The sequence below is a fragment of the Bactrocera neohumeralis genome, chromosome 2 (genome assembly GCF_024586455.1).
Source record: "Bactrocera neohumeralis isolate Rockhampton chromosome 2, APGP_CSIRO_Bneo_wtdbg2-racon-allhic-juicebox.fasta_v2, whole genome shotgun sequence".
In the NCBI taxonomy this organism is placed as follows: Eukaryota; Metazoa; Arthropoda; class Insecta; order Diptera; family Tephritidae; genus Bactrocera; species Bactrocera neohumeralis.
In genome coordinates this window covers 82,370,900-82,392,830 of record NC_065919.1, presented here as the reverse complement: position 1 = coordinate 82,392,830, position 21,931 = coordinate 82,370,900, and the positions used below count along the sequence as shown (strand labels likewise).

Genomic DNA, 21,931 nt, shown 5'->3' with positions numbered 1-21,931 from the left:
AAACTATAAATTGATTTTGTTATATTCAAATTGTCTCTTATAAAACTCGAGCGTTTTAAGCAGAACGCTTAGAAATACATCCAATAATGTATTTTTGGGTAATTTTTAAAAGAAATTTTTTAAACATTTATTGTTTTCGTAATTTCTGATGTCTAGTTGCCATTTTAAACTCTAATTGGCAGTCAACGCGAGTATATGATTGTTGCTTAAGAAACTCAGAATTTAATTATGGAGTTGCTTGATTATTTACGTTCCTTACTAATATTTGTATTTATTAAGCAATAATAACTACAACAGAGTTTCATAAGCACTACTTCCAAGAAGTGATTCCACAACTTCTGGCTCAGTCACTATTTCAATTTACAGCACTGGACGTCTCTAGTAAAATGAATTTTAAAATTCTCAGAACAAATAACAAAATTATAAAAAGAAATACAAAGTGGGTCCTGTCAAAAGACAACCAAGGGAATTTGTTTTTAATTTCAAGAATTTATATCTTTTCAACATTCTTTCCTCGTCTCTTTTGACGAGTACACCTGTCTGAAAGTTTACCCAAACAAACTTTAAAGCAATTTTGTCAAGTCTCCATGACACAAAGAAAATTTTATTAAAAAATGAGAATACTAAATTATGCAAAACCTTGAAATTGCTGAGCTTCCTACTCAAAGCAAGTAGCGAAGAGGCCTTGCTCAAATTTCTACAAAGAACAAAAGTAAATAACTTCTAAAAATAAAAGCATTCGCCACCTAACTGTCACCTAAGTGTCAACTCGGATTGTAGATTGTTGCTAATAAAGTACCGTAAGCTGGCTTTAAACACTTACTTAATTTGCGGATGTTTGATATAATCATAACAATAATAAGAACAAACACTACAATGGAGAGAAGCGCATAAATGGGCGGTTATAGAGTCGTTAATATGGTACAGCAAGTGGCAGGGGAAGTGAATAAATGGTGAAAGAAAAAGAGCGAAATCATTCACCGTGACATGTAAGCATCAGAGCAAACGAGAAAGAAAGATAAATGAATGAAAGTGAAACATATGTACTTGGGAATGTGTTAATGAAATTATTTAAGGAAGCTTTTTGGGAATGTGTGGTGCGATTTGTGGAACCATACATGCTTTTCACCCTCTGTTGGCTAGTCATGCGAGTCTAAATATTTTCAACAAAATGTTTTTGTTTTTCTTAAATAATGAAACTTACTCAATTCAGAAAACAAGGACGTTTGATGAAAAAAAGTTTTTGGAGATGTGTTATGAGTCGTACTCAAGTATACAGGTGGTTTGCACTTATTAAAAGTGGTCCTCTAGATTTAAATGATGACTAAAGGCCAGGTTGTTAAAAAAAAGTCCCTGAAATTGTTCGAATGGATGCAATTTTTACTACGAGAATGTCGGTTAAGGGCGTAAATACGAGTAAAAATTGTATTTTTAAGATTTTTACTGAAGATTTGGATAGAAGAACAGTCTGTGCAAGTGCTGTTCCTCATGAATTAAACTAAGACCACGAAATTTAACGAGTTATTGCTGAAAAATGGATTTCTCTCAACAACATCACCTGCATTCACCTGATGTATCACCATGTGACTATTTTCTATTTCAAAAACACGAAACCAGCATGAAATAAAAGGAGCATTTTATAACGATATCGCAGCCATTCAAACATTAGAAACCTTGGTGCTGAAAATTATTACTGAAAATGATGTAAATGATAATATGCGCTGATTGATCATTCCAAACCTTGTATTGCGTCTAATGGTTGATCGGGATTTTTGGGAACACCTTGTAGGTGCAATGCCTCATTTGAATGCTGAACAAATTACGCGCTATCTAAAATCTGCAAACAAAGGGGAAATAAATATTAAAAATACGAGTTCGTACAACACTCAGCAAGTAGAAGCAATTAAAATTAACAAATGCTTAAAGGCCATTGATACAATTTGAAAAAAACGAGCAAAAAAAAATATTAAAAAATGTGTAAACATGCGCAAGTACAAATCTCTAAAATCCCCCGGCTTGCGTGTGTCACTCTGTCGGCGTGGACTAATTAGTTCACTTCATTTCGACTGAAATTGACGCATCCACAACAAATGAAAGCAGCTGGAAATAATTTCTCATTTGTGAACCTGAAAGTACGTACAGACAAGTTCGAGCAGATTATTTTTTGAGATTAAAATATTTATGTGTTATTCTTCAAAAACCGCAAGTTCTTAAGAAGAAATCTATAAAAAGCAATTGTTTTGATAAAAAATACCTTTGGTTTAAGTCAATGTACTTAATGAGTTGCTGAAAATAAAGAGTACTCTAATGTGTTTTTCTGCTTTTAAATTTTTGTCATTTGGTCATTGTGAATTTTGTGGGCAAAAATTAGTAAGACTTTTTAATTTTTATTTTGCGCGAAAACCCATTCGTCGCTATATTTGTTTTCTAGGTTGGTATGACTGTCAGTGACATCAGTGTCAAATGTCACATCAAAATAATTATTAGCGATTTTTACGATAAGTGAAATTATTTGAAAAAAGAAGTTCCATTAAATTTTGTGTGCCGAAATAATGTAGGAAAAGGCCTTCAGTAATAACTGTTTGCCGCGAGCAAGTGTTTTTGATTGGTACAAATTATTCAAAAAAGGTCGAGAACACGTTAACGATAAACATCAACTGATGATCAACACATCAATAAAGTAAAGGAATAGTTGCTTGAGGATCGACGATTAACAGAAAGAATTCTTAGTGGCATCGTTGAAATATCGAAAGGATCAGTAAAAGCATTTTGAAAGATCATCTGGGCCTAAGAAAAGTAAAAGCCCGATTGGTTTCGAAATCACTAAATTAAATCATGAAACGTATTATTACTGGCGATGAAGCTTAGATCTATGCTTACGACCTGCAAACAGACGATTCGGCCGATAGAATACCATGGCAAAAATGAGCCGAAGCCGAAAAATCACGTCAAAGCAGATCAAAAATCAATGTTTGTTAACAATTTTCTCCGATTATCGAGGTGTGGTGCACTCCGAATTCCTTCCAAACGGCCAAACTGTCAACAAGGTATGCTATTTGAGTATTATGCGTCGTTTGCACCAAGCTATTCGTAAGCAGAGACCGGAATAATAGGCCGTCGCTTATTGCATTGATTCTTCGTGATTTTTCGTCAAATTTTCAACCAATATCGTGCCGCTGCCACCATATTTGCCTGATTTTGCTCTTCCAAAAATTGATTGTAACAACTGTTTCGAAGTTTGGAAAAAACGTTTCGTGGGGCCAATGGGGATTACTTTGAGGGGCACGACATAGATTTTGAAGAATAAATTAAGAATTTTAAAATTATGATCAAAGCCTTACTATCCTTTGCTCACAGTAGTATATCTATATAAGAAATCATCACTAGACCGCACTGCCATTAAGTATATATACTACCAAGATGTTCTCTAACCAACTTATGTGTCTAACCAACTTATGTGTCGTTTGGGGATTTTTCATCATGGTTGAAAAAAAATTCTAAATGTTTGAACTTTGAAGAAAACTGCGCCGCAGCTCTAATACCTTTCACAGATTCGAAGTTTCTTCCAAGTAATTGATTTTGGCAGGTCAGTTTGTATGGCAGCTACTCGTATATGCGATAGTAAACCGATCTGAACAATTTCTTTGGGTTGCAAAATTTAGTGAAGACAAATAAAAAGGTTTTCAATGGACTCAGCTTATCTTGCTGATCATTTACAATATTTATTTTATAAGGTCTCCGACGTTTTCCTGTTAGCTGTAACAACATTCACGGCCAACGTTATACTAGTATACCCTGTTCAAGGTATAATTTTTGATTAGAATATTATTGCTGTAGTTGTACATATTCTTGTTTAAATATTTGCCGTCCAATCAACGCAACACAAAGAAATCGCTGCAAAAAAACAGAATCAGTGTTCAAATATGCAGAGGATATAAATATCACAAATATTTACATTTCAAGTATTTTATTTATATTGAGTATGTGTGCTAGAATAATATAATTCCTCTTCTAAACACAAACAATTGAAAAATTTTCATCAATAGTGAACACAGGTCGTTGAATCCACGAAAGGAACAAACTTGAAATTTATGAGATGTATTTCGCTTTCCGCCGTTCACACTTGTTTATAGCCTTTGTACATATTTATTTATGTTATGTTTGTATCAATATTCGCTTAAGTATGCGTTATGAGATAAAGTGTGTATATAATCATCAATAAGTGATGTCAATAAAATTTTATATTATTGGCTTAAACATCAAATTAGCATCGTTTTTGAAAACACACTCACACAATCGCACACACGTGTCTGTTTTGTTCAAATAATTATATACATATATATTTTTGTTTTTCCTGCCAGACATCGCTGAATTATATTGTCTACGTATTTAAATAAATCAGTATGATTATGTGAATATCTAATTAGTTGCCTTGCAAAGTAAACAATAAGACAATTACATGGAAACTGCATTGATACTTGCTTACTTCTGCTTCATATAAGCAATGACTGGCCATTTAGATGTATGTTTGTATTTTCAATAGCTTATTTGAATTAATACGCATCTGCTGAGATGAACATTTAATTTTCAAGTAAAAATCATGTACAGAACCGCTTGACTTTTCAATTTATTTCTTTGTAGTCCATAACATACTTAATAACAAAACAAAATGGCGTAGTTTAGTATTTCTAACAATTCATGTACCCTTCTACTTACTCGAGCTTACGACAATGCACTTGAATGTTGTGATCAACAAGGCTCATAATAAAGCCAACACCCATGTGTTAATAGTTTAAGCTCCTCGACCGGCCATTCCTGTAGTTTGATGCCGACGCAGCAGAAAATTGCAATTTCATGCATGTTTATGTAGAGAATGAAGGGAGCTTTTAGTGGTATTTGTAATGCTTTGTAATGGGTGTATGGATAGAGTACAGATGAAATAAAAATATGTATGCTAAGTGTTAAAGTAAACTTGAAGGGCAAACGCTGAGTGCAAAATAGTGTTTATGTATGGATGGGTGTGTATGTGTTAGTAAAGCTTATTTTCAAGCAATTTAAAGCACATTTTGTGCACCTATTCTAGCAAGTTGTGACTTGAGGTATGATCTACAAGACAAGAGTTGTTAAATGAATTTTTATGACATATTATATTAAGAAAATAGTTATGTCAGTTAAGTTAAGGGACTATTCTGGTCAAGACGCCAAATTTAAGGCGTTTTTTTAAATTAAGATACAAACATGAAAAATATTTTTTAAGACCATTTTTTTAGGATTTTTATTGATATTTAAAGAATATAAAAACAAAAAAAAAACGTTTACTTCGACTGCATTGAAGCTAATATACCCTTCACGGGTGCATTTCTTTTAGTAACTATGTGTTCAGTTTTATGGAAGTTATATGCTATAGTAATCCGATCTAACCAATTTTCATGAAGATACCATACAAGCCCTTGGTTCCTATCGTTCGGTATAGTAAACCGATCTGAACAATTTCTTCCGATATTACATTATTACTATGAACAATAACTCATACCAAATTTCGTGAATATATCTTGTCAAATGTGAAAGTTTTCCATACAAGAACTTGATTCCGATTGATTGTTCAGCTATATGTTATAGTGGTCCGATATCGGCAGTTCCGACAAATGAGCAGCTTCTTGAAAAGAAAATGATGTTTGCAGAATTTCAAAATGATATCTTAAAACCTGAGGGACTAGTTCGTATACTTATATACAGACGGACAGACAGACAGACGGACATGGCTACATCGACTCAGCTCAACATACTGATCATTTATATTTATACTTTATAGGGTCTCTGACGCTTCGTTCTGGGTCTTACAAACTTCGTAACAAACTTAATACACCCCGTTCAGGGTATAAATATATATAAAAGAAAAAAATATAAATATAAATAAAACAATATTCGAATTACAAGCCAGATTGACAAAATTATCAAAATGGCATAGACTGGAAAAAAAAATGTTTGCTCTCTTTTTTTGACCTTTCCGAATTTTTTCAAAATACTTCAAACTAAAATTTTCCAAAATCCGAAGGAGTCGCTATAGAGAAAGATGTATAATAAAGATTTTTGGCAATTTTAAAGGAATCGGTTAAATAAAACTTGAAAGTAGTATCGATAAAAGCGAGCTTAACGTCCGCTAAACCGGTCACGACACTAAAATGGCTATAACTTCAGAAATAATTTGAATTTTGAAAAATGCTTTTAGAAAGATATTTTTAAGTATCTAAACTATCGAACCCTGTAAAAAACTTATTTATTTATTAATTTCTAGACTTGTAAGAGAGCTGCATTGAGCCAAGGTGTATTACAAAGCCACAAAACGTGACTTCAAATTATCCATCACCTTGATATAAATCCAGCATTATATTGGGGTAGTCACATTAGGGTAGTCGAAAAAGTCTTTTCGTATTTTGTCAATAGTCGTTGCAGTGAAGGCAGGGAAGAATGTCACGCAAGCCACAAATGAAATTTGTGAAGTTTACGGATACAATGCTGTATAAGTTCGTTCAGTGCAACAATGGTTCGCTCGCTTCCGCACTAGAAATTTCAAAATTTCGATTTACTCTGATGGAATAATGTCTATGCGGAAAAATGGCAAAAAGTGGTCGACCAAAACGGTAAATAATTGTTTAATTATTTATTAGTATAAATATTAAAGAAAAGTAAGTTGAAATTTGATTTGAAATACGAAAAGACTTTTTCGACTACCCAATATAAAATATATTATAATATTTTGTATTGTCACCGCCTTTTTTCCACGTTATACATTCAAATCTTTAAGAATATCGACACTTTATAAAGAAATGCCGGAATCTCGGCATGAATTTCAGCGCTAAACCGGGCCAAAGGATTTCCCAGAAATGTGAAAAATGCAATTGTAAACATTTATATTTATGTATTGATATACATATGTAATATGTTTGACTCTAACGCCATTACTGGGTTTCGTGCATAAGCGTGACAGACACTAGTTCAGTATTATTTAATAAACAGACATATATGTACATACATACGAGTATAGCCATCGGAATATTTTATGCATGTGTGGTTTCAAAGTGCCAAATCACCAATGCGTTCTCTAAATTTTGAGCCAATTGTCACCGTACTTATTATGCTAGCTATTGTTGTTGATGATGTCGCTCCTGTGTGTCATCTATTCGGACGGTTACAAGCTCGTGCGGTTGTATACTAATACTGTCGAGTGTTAGCCAAGCGCGTGGCATGCGAATATAGCTGCCAATAAGCCACACATCCACATTCACTGCGAGAAGGTACACATACATATATACAGACTTGTGCAAAATAACTGTGATGTGTGGGTTTTAGCACTGTTTGATTTGATGCCACATATGTGTCCAGTGTTCCGTGCGGTCACGATTGACCACCAATTTAAATGTGATTGTATTCCGTTAAACTTATTATATCTGCGCGGCATTTGTAAATTTGTCGTGGCGTAAATTGGTTCACGCGTAGCTACATGGTGATTATAAACCGCAATGCTATTTACGATCTCCCACTAAAGTACCAAATTATATTTGCATATTTCATTACATTTGCTCCTGCGTGCATTTGAGCGCCCGTACACCTATCCTTGGTTAGTTGCTCATGAATGACGCTAGTGTGCAAGTGAGCGTCAAATTTGTGTTTATGCCTCATTTAGTATTATTATTTTCAAAAATTGGCCTAATTAAATTCGACTGTATAGTAGATACACGCACATTTCTATTTATATCGTAGCAAATGCTGTGCTCCAGTGCGTATACGTAACCAGCGTCATGGGATTTGATTTGTTCACAAATGCATTCAGTATTATTTGCGATATAAAATAAATAATAAATTTAGTTTTAATAATATGTAAATTGTGCATTAAAACAAATAACGAAATTCGAAACATTTCATTATGCAATGAAAATACTATTACACATTTCGATTTATTTAATTTGCGAAATATACAATATTAGATTTGTAAGTTGATTATTTCACTTACCAGTACATAAATCAGAAAACGATTAATGTGACGGCATAAAATTTTGCAGTAATAATTCCTATAAAGTGTGCCACTTTATCTTCAAAAGTTGTACAAATCCAACCAAAACTGTTCAAGCCGTAGGTACCGAATATGTGGACTCCGGTACCTATAGTTGACTTTTGACCGAAAATATCGGTCAATGTGTGAGATATACAATTGAAATTCAGAGATAATTCTTTCCTGACAATAGTATCTCTGTGTATCAAAAATTGGTTGAATCGGGGCAATACTTCTTTGAGCCCCCGTATACCTAATATAAAGATTTCAGAACTTCCAGATGACTTTATGCTGGATATATCGGCCAATATTTGAGTTATCTCAATGAAAATTACAGAAAATGTTTTAATTCATAACGGTATATATTTGTGTCTTAAATATTGGGCGAATACTTGACGTAGCTCCATATAACTATTACCACGATTTTTGAAGATCCAGCTGACTTTGCTCCAAATGATTTGTGATTGTGTCCTTGCTTTTTCTGTTTTAATGAAACTCAGCACCATATAGCAAAGTTTATTCCTTTGACAGCTGTTACTTGATTTATGCTTAATTTGGTTTCCGATTTCATTACAATTTCATGCAAATTAATTACCAAAATATTAGTTGTGTTCTCGAGATGCACTTTCCGAAATTTTTTTTCAACGATGATACTCAGTTTTGCTTAAATGTTAAACATTTGGAGACATGATAAGTCGTTATTGAGATGCCTTTACTTTTTTGAAAAAGTCACTGTTTGGTGTGCTTTATGGGCAGAGGGTTTCATCGGTTCATATTTCCTAAAAAAATTAAGACTGCTATAATGATACAGTCAATGGATACAGTCTTGGCTCTAACAAGACGGCATTATGTGACATACAGCCAACGAAAAAATTAATTTATTGAAGCAAACTTTTGAAGGGCGCATTATATGCTGTGGCCTTCAAGATGGTGCGATTTAACACCACTGTACTACTTTTTGTTGCGTTTATGTGAAGTCGCTTGTCTACGCAGATAAGTCCGAGACGATTAACGCATTGAAAGAGAATTTTCGTCAAAAATTGGACTTCTCGGCTGAAATATATTGGAGCCAGCCAGACCGTCACTTGCCTTAAGGATTTACGTGGGTTTCCTAGGGTAAAATACAGTCTATCAATTTTTTTTCATATAATTAATTAAATTAGAATTTTTTATTATTACAAACAGACACTATTGGCAAAGAAATTCTGAAAATAAAATAAAATGGCAAAACCTTAACTTTAGAAACAAGCTAAATTTTTGGCTATAACATTAAACTGGTATCTGCGTTTTATTTCTATTTTAAACCAATGTCTAAAATAATCACCCTATATAATGTACAAGCTGTGAAAATATATCTGTTAATCAACTCGTCGACCAGCTGTTAGTAGCAGCTACCAGTTAATTATCTGCTCGTCTTCTAACAAGGCCACGGGAAAGTTTTTTTTTGTGGTTCTCCATGATTTATGGTTTGTGTCTGTATTTTTGTCAATATTTTTTATATCATATTAATTTCATACGATAACAATATGTTTATCTGTCACGCGTTTGCCAAATAATGGGAACACATTTGGGATAAAATATACTTTAATAATAAAAATTAAACTAAAAGGAATAGTAAGCCAAACTCGCCTAGGAACTGAACAAACGATGCCAAGTGTTCAAATTATTTATGTTTTTATATTTCTTAATTTTTTTTTTTGAATATTTCGTATATATGAATTAGTATGTGACCAATGTGTCTAATTATTTTTAATTTCAATAAGTAATTAGAATTAAACTCGTGTGGTCGCGATATCCTGCTGTGGAAAACTAAACGAACGATTATATATGTAATTGCAAACATACATGTACTCTCATATGTACACAAAGTGGGAAAAATATAAATAAAACTATATAACTGTCCAATCTCATTACCATCAATCGACGCATTTGATATCGATGAAACAGATGTCACGAGCGACATAAATTATCACATAAACACAAGCTACAAACCAAATCACATATCAACATATGTACATATATACATTAGTACACATATATAAAATAGCGCATTTATTAGAAAATATTTCAGACACTTAAGTGTAGTCTAAAAATAAACTAATTAGTTATACTGGCATGCGGATCTATCGGTTTCGGTATCTAACCAATCACCAATAGAATTTTATTGCGCTCTTTTAAAGAATTTATTATACACAAATGCAATATTTAGTTGAAGCAGGTAATTTATTCATGTTTTTCTCTTCCATGGAAGCCACTTCAGTGTAGTCTCCACATTTCACTAAAGTTATTTCTATATTTGTTGTTTTTATTGCTGATTAGCTGCTAATATGTGCTTGCATCCGTTAACTTTCTGCGATTAAAACGATAAATCAGCGAAGTTGGTGAGAAGTTAGTGAGCACGTGCACCTACTAATGATTTGCAATTAACTAATCCTCGTCTTGTGCATATATAGGGTATATACGTATCAGTTCGTGTTTTTGTAAAAGTTATTTTTTCCATACACATGCTAGTATTTAGTACAGAAGATTGATGCAAAACTAACAGCAAACAGTCAGAAATTTATGCTAATAAAATATTGCGAAATAATTGGAGAAACCTGTTTGTGCCTTTTGAGAAGCGCTATGTAGTGTACATATATGGATGAAATGTTAGATATGTATATAGTACATACTTATATATGGACTGTGGTGCTGATACAAATAATACCAGGTGCCTTTAGGTGTCAACCAGACTTCATTTTTACTCCATAACTCATACAAATAACAGTGTGGCCGCGAAAAATTTGCTCTTCTTTACTTAAAAACCTTTGCGCATTCAACAAAAATCGTCATTTCATTTCATTTTTTGCTTAAAATACTGTAAACTTGTGCCTTTTGGTTTAATGAAATTATGAATTTTTCAAAAACTCAAGACTGTTTCATCAACAAGTACGTAGTTTGGTATTTTGATCCCCAATTATTTTGCATGCTCTTAATGCCTTGTGAGTGCGGGTGACAAGTTCTTGTGTTATTCAAGATATTTCTCAGGTTTACCCAGTAACAGCATACCTTAAGTATTTAAGCTGAGAAAAGCTAGGATAAACCTATTATTCAGTATGCAAAACGTACTTTTGGGTAAAAGCACTGAATTATATTGGTAGGAGTTCCATAAATACATGTAATATTTCAACTCTAGCTGTGGTTATAAACAAGGATAGATAAAGTGTCTCTGCCTATTATGTACTCGTATGTAGGCACTTGCAGAGTACTTGGAGTAATACAACTTGGCTGTCACGTACTTAATAAATATAGTAAATTTAGAACCCATGTATATAATATGTTAATACTGTTGTTATGGTGTGACTAAAACAAATTTCAGCAAAGTTAAATAGTCACCTTGAAGGAAAAGTCAACCATCAAGTATTGGTATGCTAAATAGAATGAGCACCGAACGCACTGAGCGCGCCAAAATATCAAAAAAGTCCACAAAATAGTTTTGAATGACCGTAAAATGAAATTGTTCGAGATATCAGGCACTCTAAAGGTATCAACTTAACATATTCATCATATCACTCACGAATATTTGGATATGAGAAAGCTCTGTGCAAAATACAATATGTATGGATATAGATCAGCGCTTCTATATATAAACTCAACTATAAGCGTCGTAGGAAAGCGAACACTCCAAAGGATATGCAATCTACTTATATTAAACTTAAAGTTCAAACTTTGAATAATTTAGTAACAACTTAAAGCACGATTTATATATGTATGTATATCTATAGTAGATAGCTTTATACACTCCATCCTCAGACATTTGTGCAATGCTGCTGAAATGTTGACATTGAATATGGAATTTGTGTTTCGCGTGGCATTGGCAATGACTTGTTGCATTTAATAATGTATCCATATATAATATAGGTATAAAGCAAACACTACCAGCTCTACTACTGTAGTTATATATGCGACTTTCTACGTCTTCTGCGTGAGTTGTCTACTAAGGCGCAGTAGAACTTCGTAACAGAAATAGACTGTCGATAAGCAATGACATTCTATTGCCATAATCTCCGTTTTGCTGCACTGATTGTCATTTCTATGAACTTAGTATTCTTGGAAATGGGTTTTCACATTGTCACGAGGCTATAAATAAAACGAATTGCATAATCAATCCATTTGATTAAAATGTGATTCTCAGCAAAAAATATGTTTCTATACTTTATTGCGGTATGTATGTATTTTTTATATGTCCCATACTGTATCCATCCCATCAAATCGTTGCACTCAGTCTTCCAAATAACCGTTAAGTGATTTATGCTTGCAACACGAGCCGCTCTCTTCAATTTATTGCTTTTGTCTGGCCATTTCTGGTCACAACTAGTCTCATAAAACTCAGCCGCGAGCTGAATGGAAAAAACAAACAGAAAAATATGCATAAATAAATATATATTGAAATAATATATATATCACGTGGAAAATAAACAAAAGTTCATTGATATGTCCTTGCACCCGCGCTTAAGTAAACATAAACACAATTGCAGGCACACATGCGCCATTACTTCTATCTTTCAATGGCTATAACATTGTTTACCAACTAAATTGGTAATTCTCCGGATATGCGCAAGCAAATGATCATTCAATCTTTGTTTCTTTTTAATTTATTCTAAATCACGTTCAAAACTTAAAAAAAATCTTAAATCAAATAAAACAAGAAAAAAGTTAACTTTGTCACCGACGTAAGAATACCCTTCACAAATACAAAATTATCCTTAGAAGCATTTGATTACCATCGCTCCGTTTGTATGACAGCTACATACTCGTATATGCTATAAAGATCTGATGTGAAAAATTTCTTTAGAGAGTACCTATGTTGCTTTAGATGATGATCCATACCAAATTTCGTGAAGATATGTCGTCAAATTAAAAAGTTTCTCAGATGGGCTATCAGTTGAGTCCAATTTTCGATGACTCGTTCGAGCATTTCGAATGGCGAATGGCACGCGTGATGTTTTGCTCAAAGCCTGAATCGAAGCGGGTTTTTCTGCATAGACTTAAGACTTTACATATCTTCACAGAAAAAAGTGTAACAGTGTAATATCACTCGATGAATCAACAGGAATAAAACGTGAAATTATCTGCTCATCGAAGTGTTCTCTCAATAAATCTATTGATTGATGCGTCGTGTAGGAAGTGACGCCGTCTTGTTGAAACGAAATGTCTTCGAGATCACGGGCTTCAATTCCAGGCATAAAATAGATGGTTATCATTGGAATGATTTCACCGGACCATAAATCATACAAAACCGTTTTTTTATGGATGAAATGGCAGCTCTTGAAACTCTTCAGGTTGCTCTCATCCCAAATGTGGCAAGTTTGCTTGGTTTACATGGCCACTGAGCCAGAAATGCGCCTAATCGCTGAATGCAATTTGGATCGAGAGCTTCTTTTTGGAGCTTTTCAAGGTCGCGCGGCTTCAGTTCTTGCTATATTTTGTACGATTTCAATTAAACGTCAGTCCGTGTTGCTGCGAACGCCGCCGAATCGACTCTACACGGCCTTCTTGTACACTCTCAGCAACATCTACCATATTTTCTTCACTGCAGGTTGGACGTGGTCTATTAGGTAGAATAGTACTATCAATAATGAATGCTGGGTCTCAAGATGGGTGATGGGAGTTGAATTTTTTCAGAAGTAAAATCTAACTTAGGCCAAAATCAGCATTTTTTTAAATCGTGTATAGCAATTATCCTTAAGTACAGTTAGGTGTGAAATACGCCGTTAAAAGCAAAACTTTTTTGCCATGTAAAGTAACAGATAAATTTTAATAATTAACATTAGCGCAGAAAGTTTTCGACACATTTGTCAAACTCAACAAAATTTCCGCTAACTATTCATTTGTGTTGATGACCAAGTTAGGAGCTAAAGAGAGAGAAAATGAGCAGAAAGTTTAAATCCGCAATGTAATAAAATTAAGAAAATTTGTTGAGTGGCGACGTGAAAGTTCAACTGCGGACACTCCGTGTGACTAACTCATTTATTTTAGCGACTAAACCGCAATTTGAACTCTTTGACTTTAGCGGCTTAACTGACGCTTAGTCGACTGAGCTACATGAGAGCTATGCCACGGGCCGGTTTACCTGTATCACTTTGCTTAAAGTGGCGTAAAATTAATAGGCTTCTCATATAATCCCTGCTCATTTCGGCTGTTGCGCCAGCAAAATTCTAAAGTACGGTAAGACCGAAAATTCCAAGCAATAAAGCGAAATCGCCTAGTTCTGAAAAAGAAGCGCACTGTGGCAAACCATTTCAATTAGCCTTAGGTGTTGGTACTTGAATGTCACGAAGAAGCACGGGCCCAGCTAGAAGTGTAGGCGAACAAGTAGGCGAAGGAGAAAGGCATTTTCGCAGCCACAACTGAGCACCCACGCACAAATACTTTGAGTGGTAGAAGATTTCAGAGTTTATTCATTTTGCTGACAACGAAAATCGTTCAAGAATTTTCGCATGAAATTAAACTCACACTTTCGCAGAGACAGAAAGGGAGACATACATAGAAAGGAAAAGTCGTTAATTTTCAGAGAAAAGAACGTGTTAGGAAAGCTCTAAAGTGAAATTTGAGTATGTGTGTGTGTTACATATGTACTATGTCTATATTATCAGCTAGGAAAAACGAGTATAAAATGTGTGTTAATTTAGAATGTCGGAAAGTTTAATTTGGTTTTTTTTAATTACGCATGTGTAACCTTATAGCCTTGGGCTCAAATATATACATAAGCTATATATATGTAATGTATAGCGGGTTGAACTAACCCGTGTAGTATAAAACTGTGTAAAAAATAAGCCTAAACATAGAGTTAGAGTTAGAGTCAGAGTTAGAGTTAGAGCTGAAGTTAAAGTTAGAGTTAGAATTAGAGTTAGAGTTAGAGTTAGAGTTAGAGTCAGAGCTGAAGTTAGAGTTAGAGTTAGAGTTAGAGTTAGAGTTAGCGTTAGATTTAGAGTTAGAGTTAGAGTTAGAGTTAGAGTTAGAGTTAGAGTTAGAGTTAGAGTTAGAGTTAGAGTTAGAGTTAGAGTTAGAGTTAGAGTTAGAGTTAGAGTTAGAGTTAGAGTTAGAGTTAGAGTTAGAGTTAGGGTTAGAGTTAGAATTAGAGTTGGAGTTGGAGTTAGAGTTAGAGTTAGTGTTAGAGTTAGAGTTAGAGTTAGAGTTAGAGTTAGAGTTAGAGTTAGAGTTAGAGTTAGAGTTAGAGTTAGAGTTAGAGTTAGAGTTAGAGTTAGAGTTAGAGTTAGAGTTAGAGTTAGAGTTAGAGTTAGAGTTAAAGTTAGAGCTAGAGTTAGAGTTAGAGTTAGAGTTAGAGTTAGAGTCAGAGTTAGAGTTAGAGCCGAAGTTAGAGTTAGAGTTAAAGATAGAGTTTGAGATAGAGTTGGAGTTAGAGTTAGAGTTTGTGTTAAGGCTAGAGTCAGAGTCAGTCTTAGAGTTATAGTTAGATTTAGAGCAAGCGTTAGCGATAAAGTTAAAGTTAGTCTGTTTGTTTCTCGCTTTGTTCCACCTTCCTCTGTTTATAAATGTTTAAAATTTTATTCGAAATACAGCAATTTAAACTTATTTGAGCTTCCGCTACATTCGGCAATTCTTATGTATGTATGTGTGAGTTTCCGCACAAGCATTGTAAAGATTTTATGACCTTCTAACTTTAGCTTGTTGTAGACTAAACATACGGCATACACGAGTTCAGTATGTTTGTAAATTTATGAAGAAAGGAAAGGAGCACAGTCGAACACATACATATGTCTTGTTCCGCCTGACTGCTTGGCGCAGTTGACATACCGCAAAACTGCAAAAACTCAGACGATATAATACAGTGAAGACGAAGATGTTTTTGTTGATTTTTGTTCGAATAGAAAATACATTTTGGGTAACGCGACACATTATTTGCATATAAAAATAAATTTAAAGTATTTGCACACATACCATACTTACATAATCACTTTCTTACAGCCAGCATCACGCACCTACTACAGAAAATGAAATTTTACACCATCTAAGCACCATCCACCCAACTAAACAAGATGTTGTCCCACGCACTTTGGCGACCTCAACCGGCAACGGTTGCCATTGCTGCGAGCACTTTTGTCACCGCTTCAACAAACGACGAAATGTTGCTGGTCGATAACGATATCATCGTAAGTCAAGCGTACTACTCCAATTCGCCGCTCTTTGCCTTTGATTCATCCTCGTTGGGCGACCTCCAGCAGCTGCTGCAGAGCGAGGCATTCAAGCAGAATATGTCACTGACACTGAATATCTCAACAGAGAACCTGACGGATCTGCTAAATACTGCACAACTCAATCAGACCTGGGAGTTGCCGCAACAGCAGCTCCCCATGTCCGCGTTGATTACGCTCACCGTGTTCTATGCCATCATTTTCGTTGCTGGTGTGCTGGGTAATCTCATCACATGCATTGTTATATCGCGGAATAAATTTATGCACACCGCAACCAATTTCTATCTCTTCAACCTGGCGGTGTCGGATTTGATGTTGCTACTGTCAGGTAAGTTTCGTTTGTTATGCGTAAAATTTTGATAAAATATAGATGATGATGTCTAAAAGTATGAAAGTTGTTTACAAACAAAACAAAAAATGCAATAGAATGACAGGAGAGTGAAAAGTAGCGAATTTAAGCAGAAGCTTTGCAGGAGCCATAAAATTATTTTGCAAATAATATTAGAGCGCCTGAGTTTGGGCAAGAAAGAAAAGAAACTTGACTTAGCTGTAGGTAAATACTTCAGTGACTATATGTCATGTCATTCACAAATTTGATGACTTTATGTAGTTCCTAAAAGGAATACTTCACAGTAGTATGTAGTTTATTGTTGGCCTCTTGTTCTTACTTCAAACACTTAGATAATCTCGATTGCTGTCATTTTTTGGTCCTGTTTTTTATGATACTTTTTGAATTCTTCCATTTTTTTAAAGCAAGTTTGAGCAAATTTTAAACACTCGTTGCGCAAATCTATGGTCAATAATAAATTCTAACGTGACAGATTTTCCATATTTCTGTAATAATTTTTCTTATTTTAGGAGCACCTCAAGACGTTTACAGTTATTGGTACCCGAATGCCTTCCCATTTGGCGACGCAATTTGCATACTTGGTAGTGTTTTAGCGGAGACAGCCACCAATGCGACCGTGCTAACAATAACGGCATTTACCGTTGAGCGCTACATAGCGATATGTCATCCCTTTCGGTGAGTAAAAGTTAATGTTTTGTTTCATGCTTTTTCAGCTCACACCTATACCTTACAGTCAATTTATTTTTATCATTAAAGAGTTTGAGTTTTCTTTTCATTGAGGGTGTTTTTTTTCGTGGTGGGGTCCCAAACCACACAACCTTGGATTAGGATCTTTCTCATTCACACTTTAGCTCGCCTTAAAACAGATGGTTTTTGGCTGTCCAGAGCATAATTGGTCTAAGACCGGAAGTCGTGAGCTGCTAAAGTCACATGTAAAAGAATCGTTTCTGAGCACTCCGAGGGGAATTGCGCTCAGAGCACTTTCTGCACTTCCCTGAACTTTTATACATGGCTCCATCCTCCGATGATATTGATATCATTGGCCTTAACAACATTGGCAACGGCAAATAACGCAATCGATGGAACGATAGCTGTACGAGATAATCGATGTCATTGACACAGTTTTCCGTTTGGATGAAAATACTCCAGCTCTGAAAGTATTCAACGCAGTACCCGCCTGGGAAGCAGAGGAAGCGGAGGAAATCCACTCCGTTGGAAAGACCAGGTGGAGAAGGATCTTTCTTCGCTTGAAAGCTCCAATTGGCGCCAAACAGCAAAAAGCTTAAGCAAACCATGTCCATGCCAGTAAAGAAAAAGAAGTTTTGCGTTTTCTTAATTATTACTTACTTGATCGTTTTTAATAAGTTAAGTGACAGCAAGAAGAAGAGCATAAAGGCTATAGCTGTCGCGCCCTTACCGTAAAAGACAATGTTATTTTTGGACTTTATTCTGCTTTCTTTTTTCATTTCCAACTAACTACTTTTGCGATTAATTGTAGCGATACGCGCGTCAATTTATAGGGCAAACCACACAATGTTGCTTCTTCACGGTTTTCAACTTTCATTTAAACACACACATATATACAAACTTTGACTTTTGAATATATTTACTATATAATTTGCTTATATATTTTACTTTGATGTAGCCTTCAGTTTTGAACTCCCTGCACACATACTGAATTAACGTTTCTTTACTTTTCCCTCTCTCTCTTTTTATTGCTTAATTACAGACAGCACACCATGTCGAAGCTCTCGCGCGCCATCAAGTTCATCTTCGCCATTTGGGTGGCGGCGCTGCTGCTTGCACTGCCGCAGGCGATGCAATTCTCCGTCGTCTCTGAGCAAGGCGGCACCTCGTGCACGGTAGGTTCAATGAGTAATACTTAGTAGCAATAGTAATATTTATATAAGTTTTTACGTTTCACTGAGACGTCACTTAGTTTTTAATACGATAGTGGCGACTGCTGTTACCTTTCGTATCTATTTTATTATTGTATTCCTGTATGCTATCCCATCTCATGAAAAAAAACTTTAATAGTGGCAGTGACATCTTTTCCGTTCACAGATTGGCAATCACTTTGTCGAGCATGTTTTCGCCGTGTCGGGTTTTATCTTCTTTGGCGGTCCCATGACGGCGATTTGTGTTCTCTACGTACTGATTGGCATAAAACTGAAGCGAAGTCGCTTGCTACAGGCAGTGCCGAGACGTAGTCTGGATGTGCATCGTGGGATCAGCGCACAAAGTCGTGTGATCAGAATGTTGGGTAAGTAGTTGTTAAAGTTTTTCTTAATAAATTGAATGGTTAGTGAGCTTTTACTTGATGTTTATCTTTCAAAAAATTTCGTTTAAGTAAGTACTTTTGTAATTTTGTTTAGTCTAAGGCAAATGAAAGCAGAACTTAGTTGTCGAATTTTAAATAAAAAGAGATTGTAATTTTTGAGTAGACTTTTCATATATTTTGAATTATTTTATACTTTATTTTTACATCTGTGGGTGCAACGCGCGGGGGTTTTCAATAGGGACGCTACAAAAGTAGACCGATAGAGACAGCAAACGACGTCATATTTTTTCCGCTATTTTGACATTTCTTCAGTCAGGTTTGCCATTTCATCATGGAAAGATATGCGGTCGAACAAAGAGACGAAATTATTAAAATTAACTACTCAAATTCGGAGTTAGTGGCCTCAACTTTAAGGACGCTAAGTCCAATTTACTGTCGTCATAATCGTCCTGAATCCAAAGGCAAAGTACGAAACATTATCGCGCCAGTGAGACAAAGAACTGCCCGTATTGTCGAGAATATTGCTGACGTTAGCACATCAGTTGAGGAAGACCCAAATCGGTTTCTCACACGTCGTTCTCAAGCGTTGGGCATCTCTGTGACGTCGTTGTGGCGAATTTTGCGAAAAGATCTTGGCCTACATCCTTACAAGATCAAATTGACACCCAAAATCATCGTATGTTCGTTGATTGGGCTAAGCAACAACTTGAAAATGATCCGGTTTTTCATCGAAAATTTATCTTCACCGATGAGGCTCATTTCTGGCTGAATAGTGTCGTCATTAAGCATATGCGTTAATGGTCAGGCAGCAATCCACATGTACTCCATGAGTCACCATTGAATCCCGAAAAAATTACGGTTTGGTGCGGTTTATGGGCCAGCGGCGTCATTGGGAAGTACTTCTGCCGTAATGATCAAGACCGACATGTTACTATCAATAAGAATTGCTACCGCTCCATGATAACCGAATATTTTTGGCTTGAATTGGATGATATGGACTTGGGCAATATGTGGTTCCAACAGGACGGCGCCACAAGCCACACAGCGAATGTCACAATCGATTTATTGAAAACCAAGTTTGGTGAACGTGTTATCTACCGAAATGACCTAGTCAATTGACCGCCTCGGTCGTGCGATTTGACGCTGTTGAACTATTTGCTGTGGGGCTACGTCGGATCTATAACCTATGCTAACAATGCAGTGACGATTGATGAACTTCGAAACTAAAATTGCTGAAGTATCGGCCGATTTATGCTTGAAAACCATCGAAAATTGGGTTCAGCATCTGGACTTCTGCAAGCGTGCCCACGCTATCATTGATTTCACTTTCGCAGGAATAAAGAATTTATTTAAAAAACACTTTTGTGGCGCTCTTATTGGAAAACCCGTTACTTAGCCTAAAATTTCTCCAGTTTGTTTATCAAACGGTGTGACGCACATTTCTCAGAACATTTACCTTTTCACAGAAGTCTTTTATTAGAAACTATCACAGCAGTGACTTGTGAGGTACGCAATTTGCACTTAAACATATTAAACGTCTGATAAACGCTGCAAATATTTACAAATTGCTTCGCTCATATGATTTTGTCACGAGTGTGTTGTGCCACCAAACAAGGTGAAAAGTTGGTAAACAAATATATAAATAGAAAGTAGGCGCAACAAACAAAGCGAAATGCCTCCACATATAACCTACACCTTGACTAAGGGTTTCCTCCGCTCGGCTACCGCTCAATATGGCTAAACAAATATGTATATGATTTTGCGTTGGCGTCGCAAACAACACGCCCGCTCAAGTCGATTAATGTCACATAAAACAGCAGGCGATCGCTGCCGCAACCGCTTGCCACATCAACACGAACACGTAACTTTTCTCTGTAGGAATCATACAGTCGTTTGGGCATCGTTAAGACGCCGTTATACACGCGAAGCCAAATTCAACAAGTGGGCGCGTAGCCCAGTCTTAAATCAAAAACGTTTGCTCATAAAGTGCTCCCTTCCAAAGACCTGTGCCATCAACAAATGAAATTGCTACTTTTGCAGACAGACAGCTGGGCTGGGGTAGGAAGTGATTGATTTATTTTTTTGTTTTATGTTGCCTAATCACGCGATGGCTGCGTGTTGTACGTAACGGTACCGTGCCAATAATTACTTAGAAAATGCAACGCTGTGGGAAACTTGACCTCAGAAACATTGTCTTAATCAGCGTTACCGAAGATTCGCTGGCTCTCGTTTCAACCCATTTTTTACTTGAATTGTTGGCTGATATTTTCACCCATGTGTTAGCGCTGCCTTGTAGGTAGTGAAAATTCGCTTATATCATGAAATGAAATTTAATTGAATACCTTAAATTTACCTTTTGCATGCTTACTCGTTTGTATGTTTTCTTTTTGTTTCTTCCATTTTGGGTTTTTTTCCTTTTTTCTTTTCTCTTCTCACATATCGCGTAATTTACAATCGTTTTCGTAATTTCCGCGTACAACAGTTGCCGTCGCCGTGGCCTTCTTCCTTTGCTGGGCGCCCTTCCACGCACAACGCCTGATGGCTGTGTATGGCAGCAGCGCGAACATTGAATCGCAACTGTTCAAAGATGTTTTCGAAGCTGTCGACCTCACATCCGGTGTGCTGTATTACCTATCGACCTGCATCAATCCGTTGCTGTACAACATCATGAGTCACAAATTTCGTGATGCTTTCAAGGTGAGCTATGTCAAATGAAGTATATCTGTAGGTGTGAAAGGCAATGTGGGACAGAGATCTCACATTCCGATTTAAACTCATGTCGTTTTATGTTATCCCATTGGCTTATTTGCCATTCCTTCCGCATTTCATCTCATCTCATCTTATCCCATTTCATCTCGTCTCATCACGTCATCATATCTCATCACATCTCATCCTATATCATCTTATATCAAACCAATCTGATCTTATTTCATCTTTTCATCTCATCTTATCTTATCTCATCTTATTTCATCTCATAATGCCATCTCATATCATCTCATTTTATCTCATCTCATCTCATCTCAATTCAACCTATTTCATCTCGTCTCATCCTATCT

At 35.6% G+C, this 21,931-nt stretch overlaps 1 protein-coding gene across 2 annotated transcripts in view; it reads left to right on the top strand.

Moving 5' to 3' along the window:
* The window catches only part of LOC126766088 (tachykinin-like peptides receptor 99D), a 41,145-nt gene that overhangs the window by 13,913 nt on the left and 5,301 nt on the right, over positions 1-21,931 (top strand). For both annotated transcript variants that reach the window (XM_050483836.1, XM_050483825.1), the window contains exons 2-6: positions 16,019-16,573; positions 17,104-17,269; positions 18,324-18,456; positions 18,659-18,857; positions 21,358-21,572. In XM_050483836.1, the coding sequence (XP_050339793.1) occupies positions 16,090-16,573; positions 17,104-17,269; positions 18,324-18,456; positions 18,659-18,857; positions 21,358-21,572 (1,197 nt within the window). In that variant the 5' untranslated portion in view covers positions 16,019-16,089. The remainder of the gene's footprint in view (positions 1-16,018; positions 16,574-17,103; positions 17,270-18,323; positions 18,457-18,658; positions 18,858-21,357; positions 21,573-21,931) is intronic.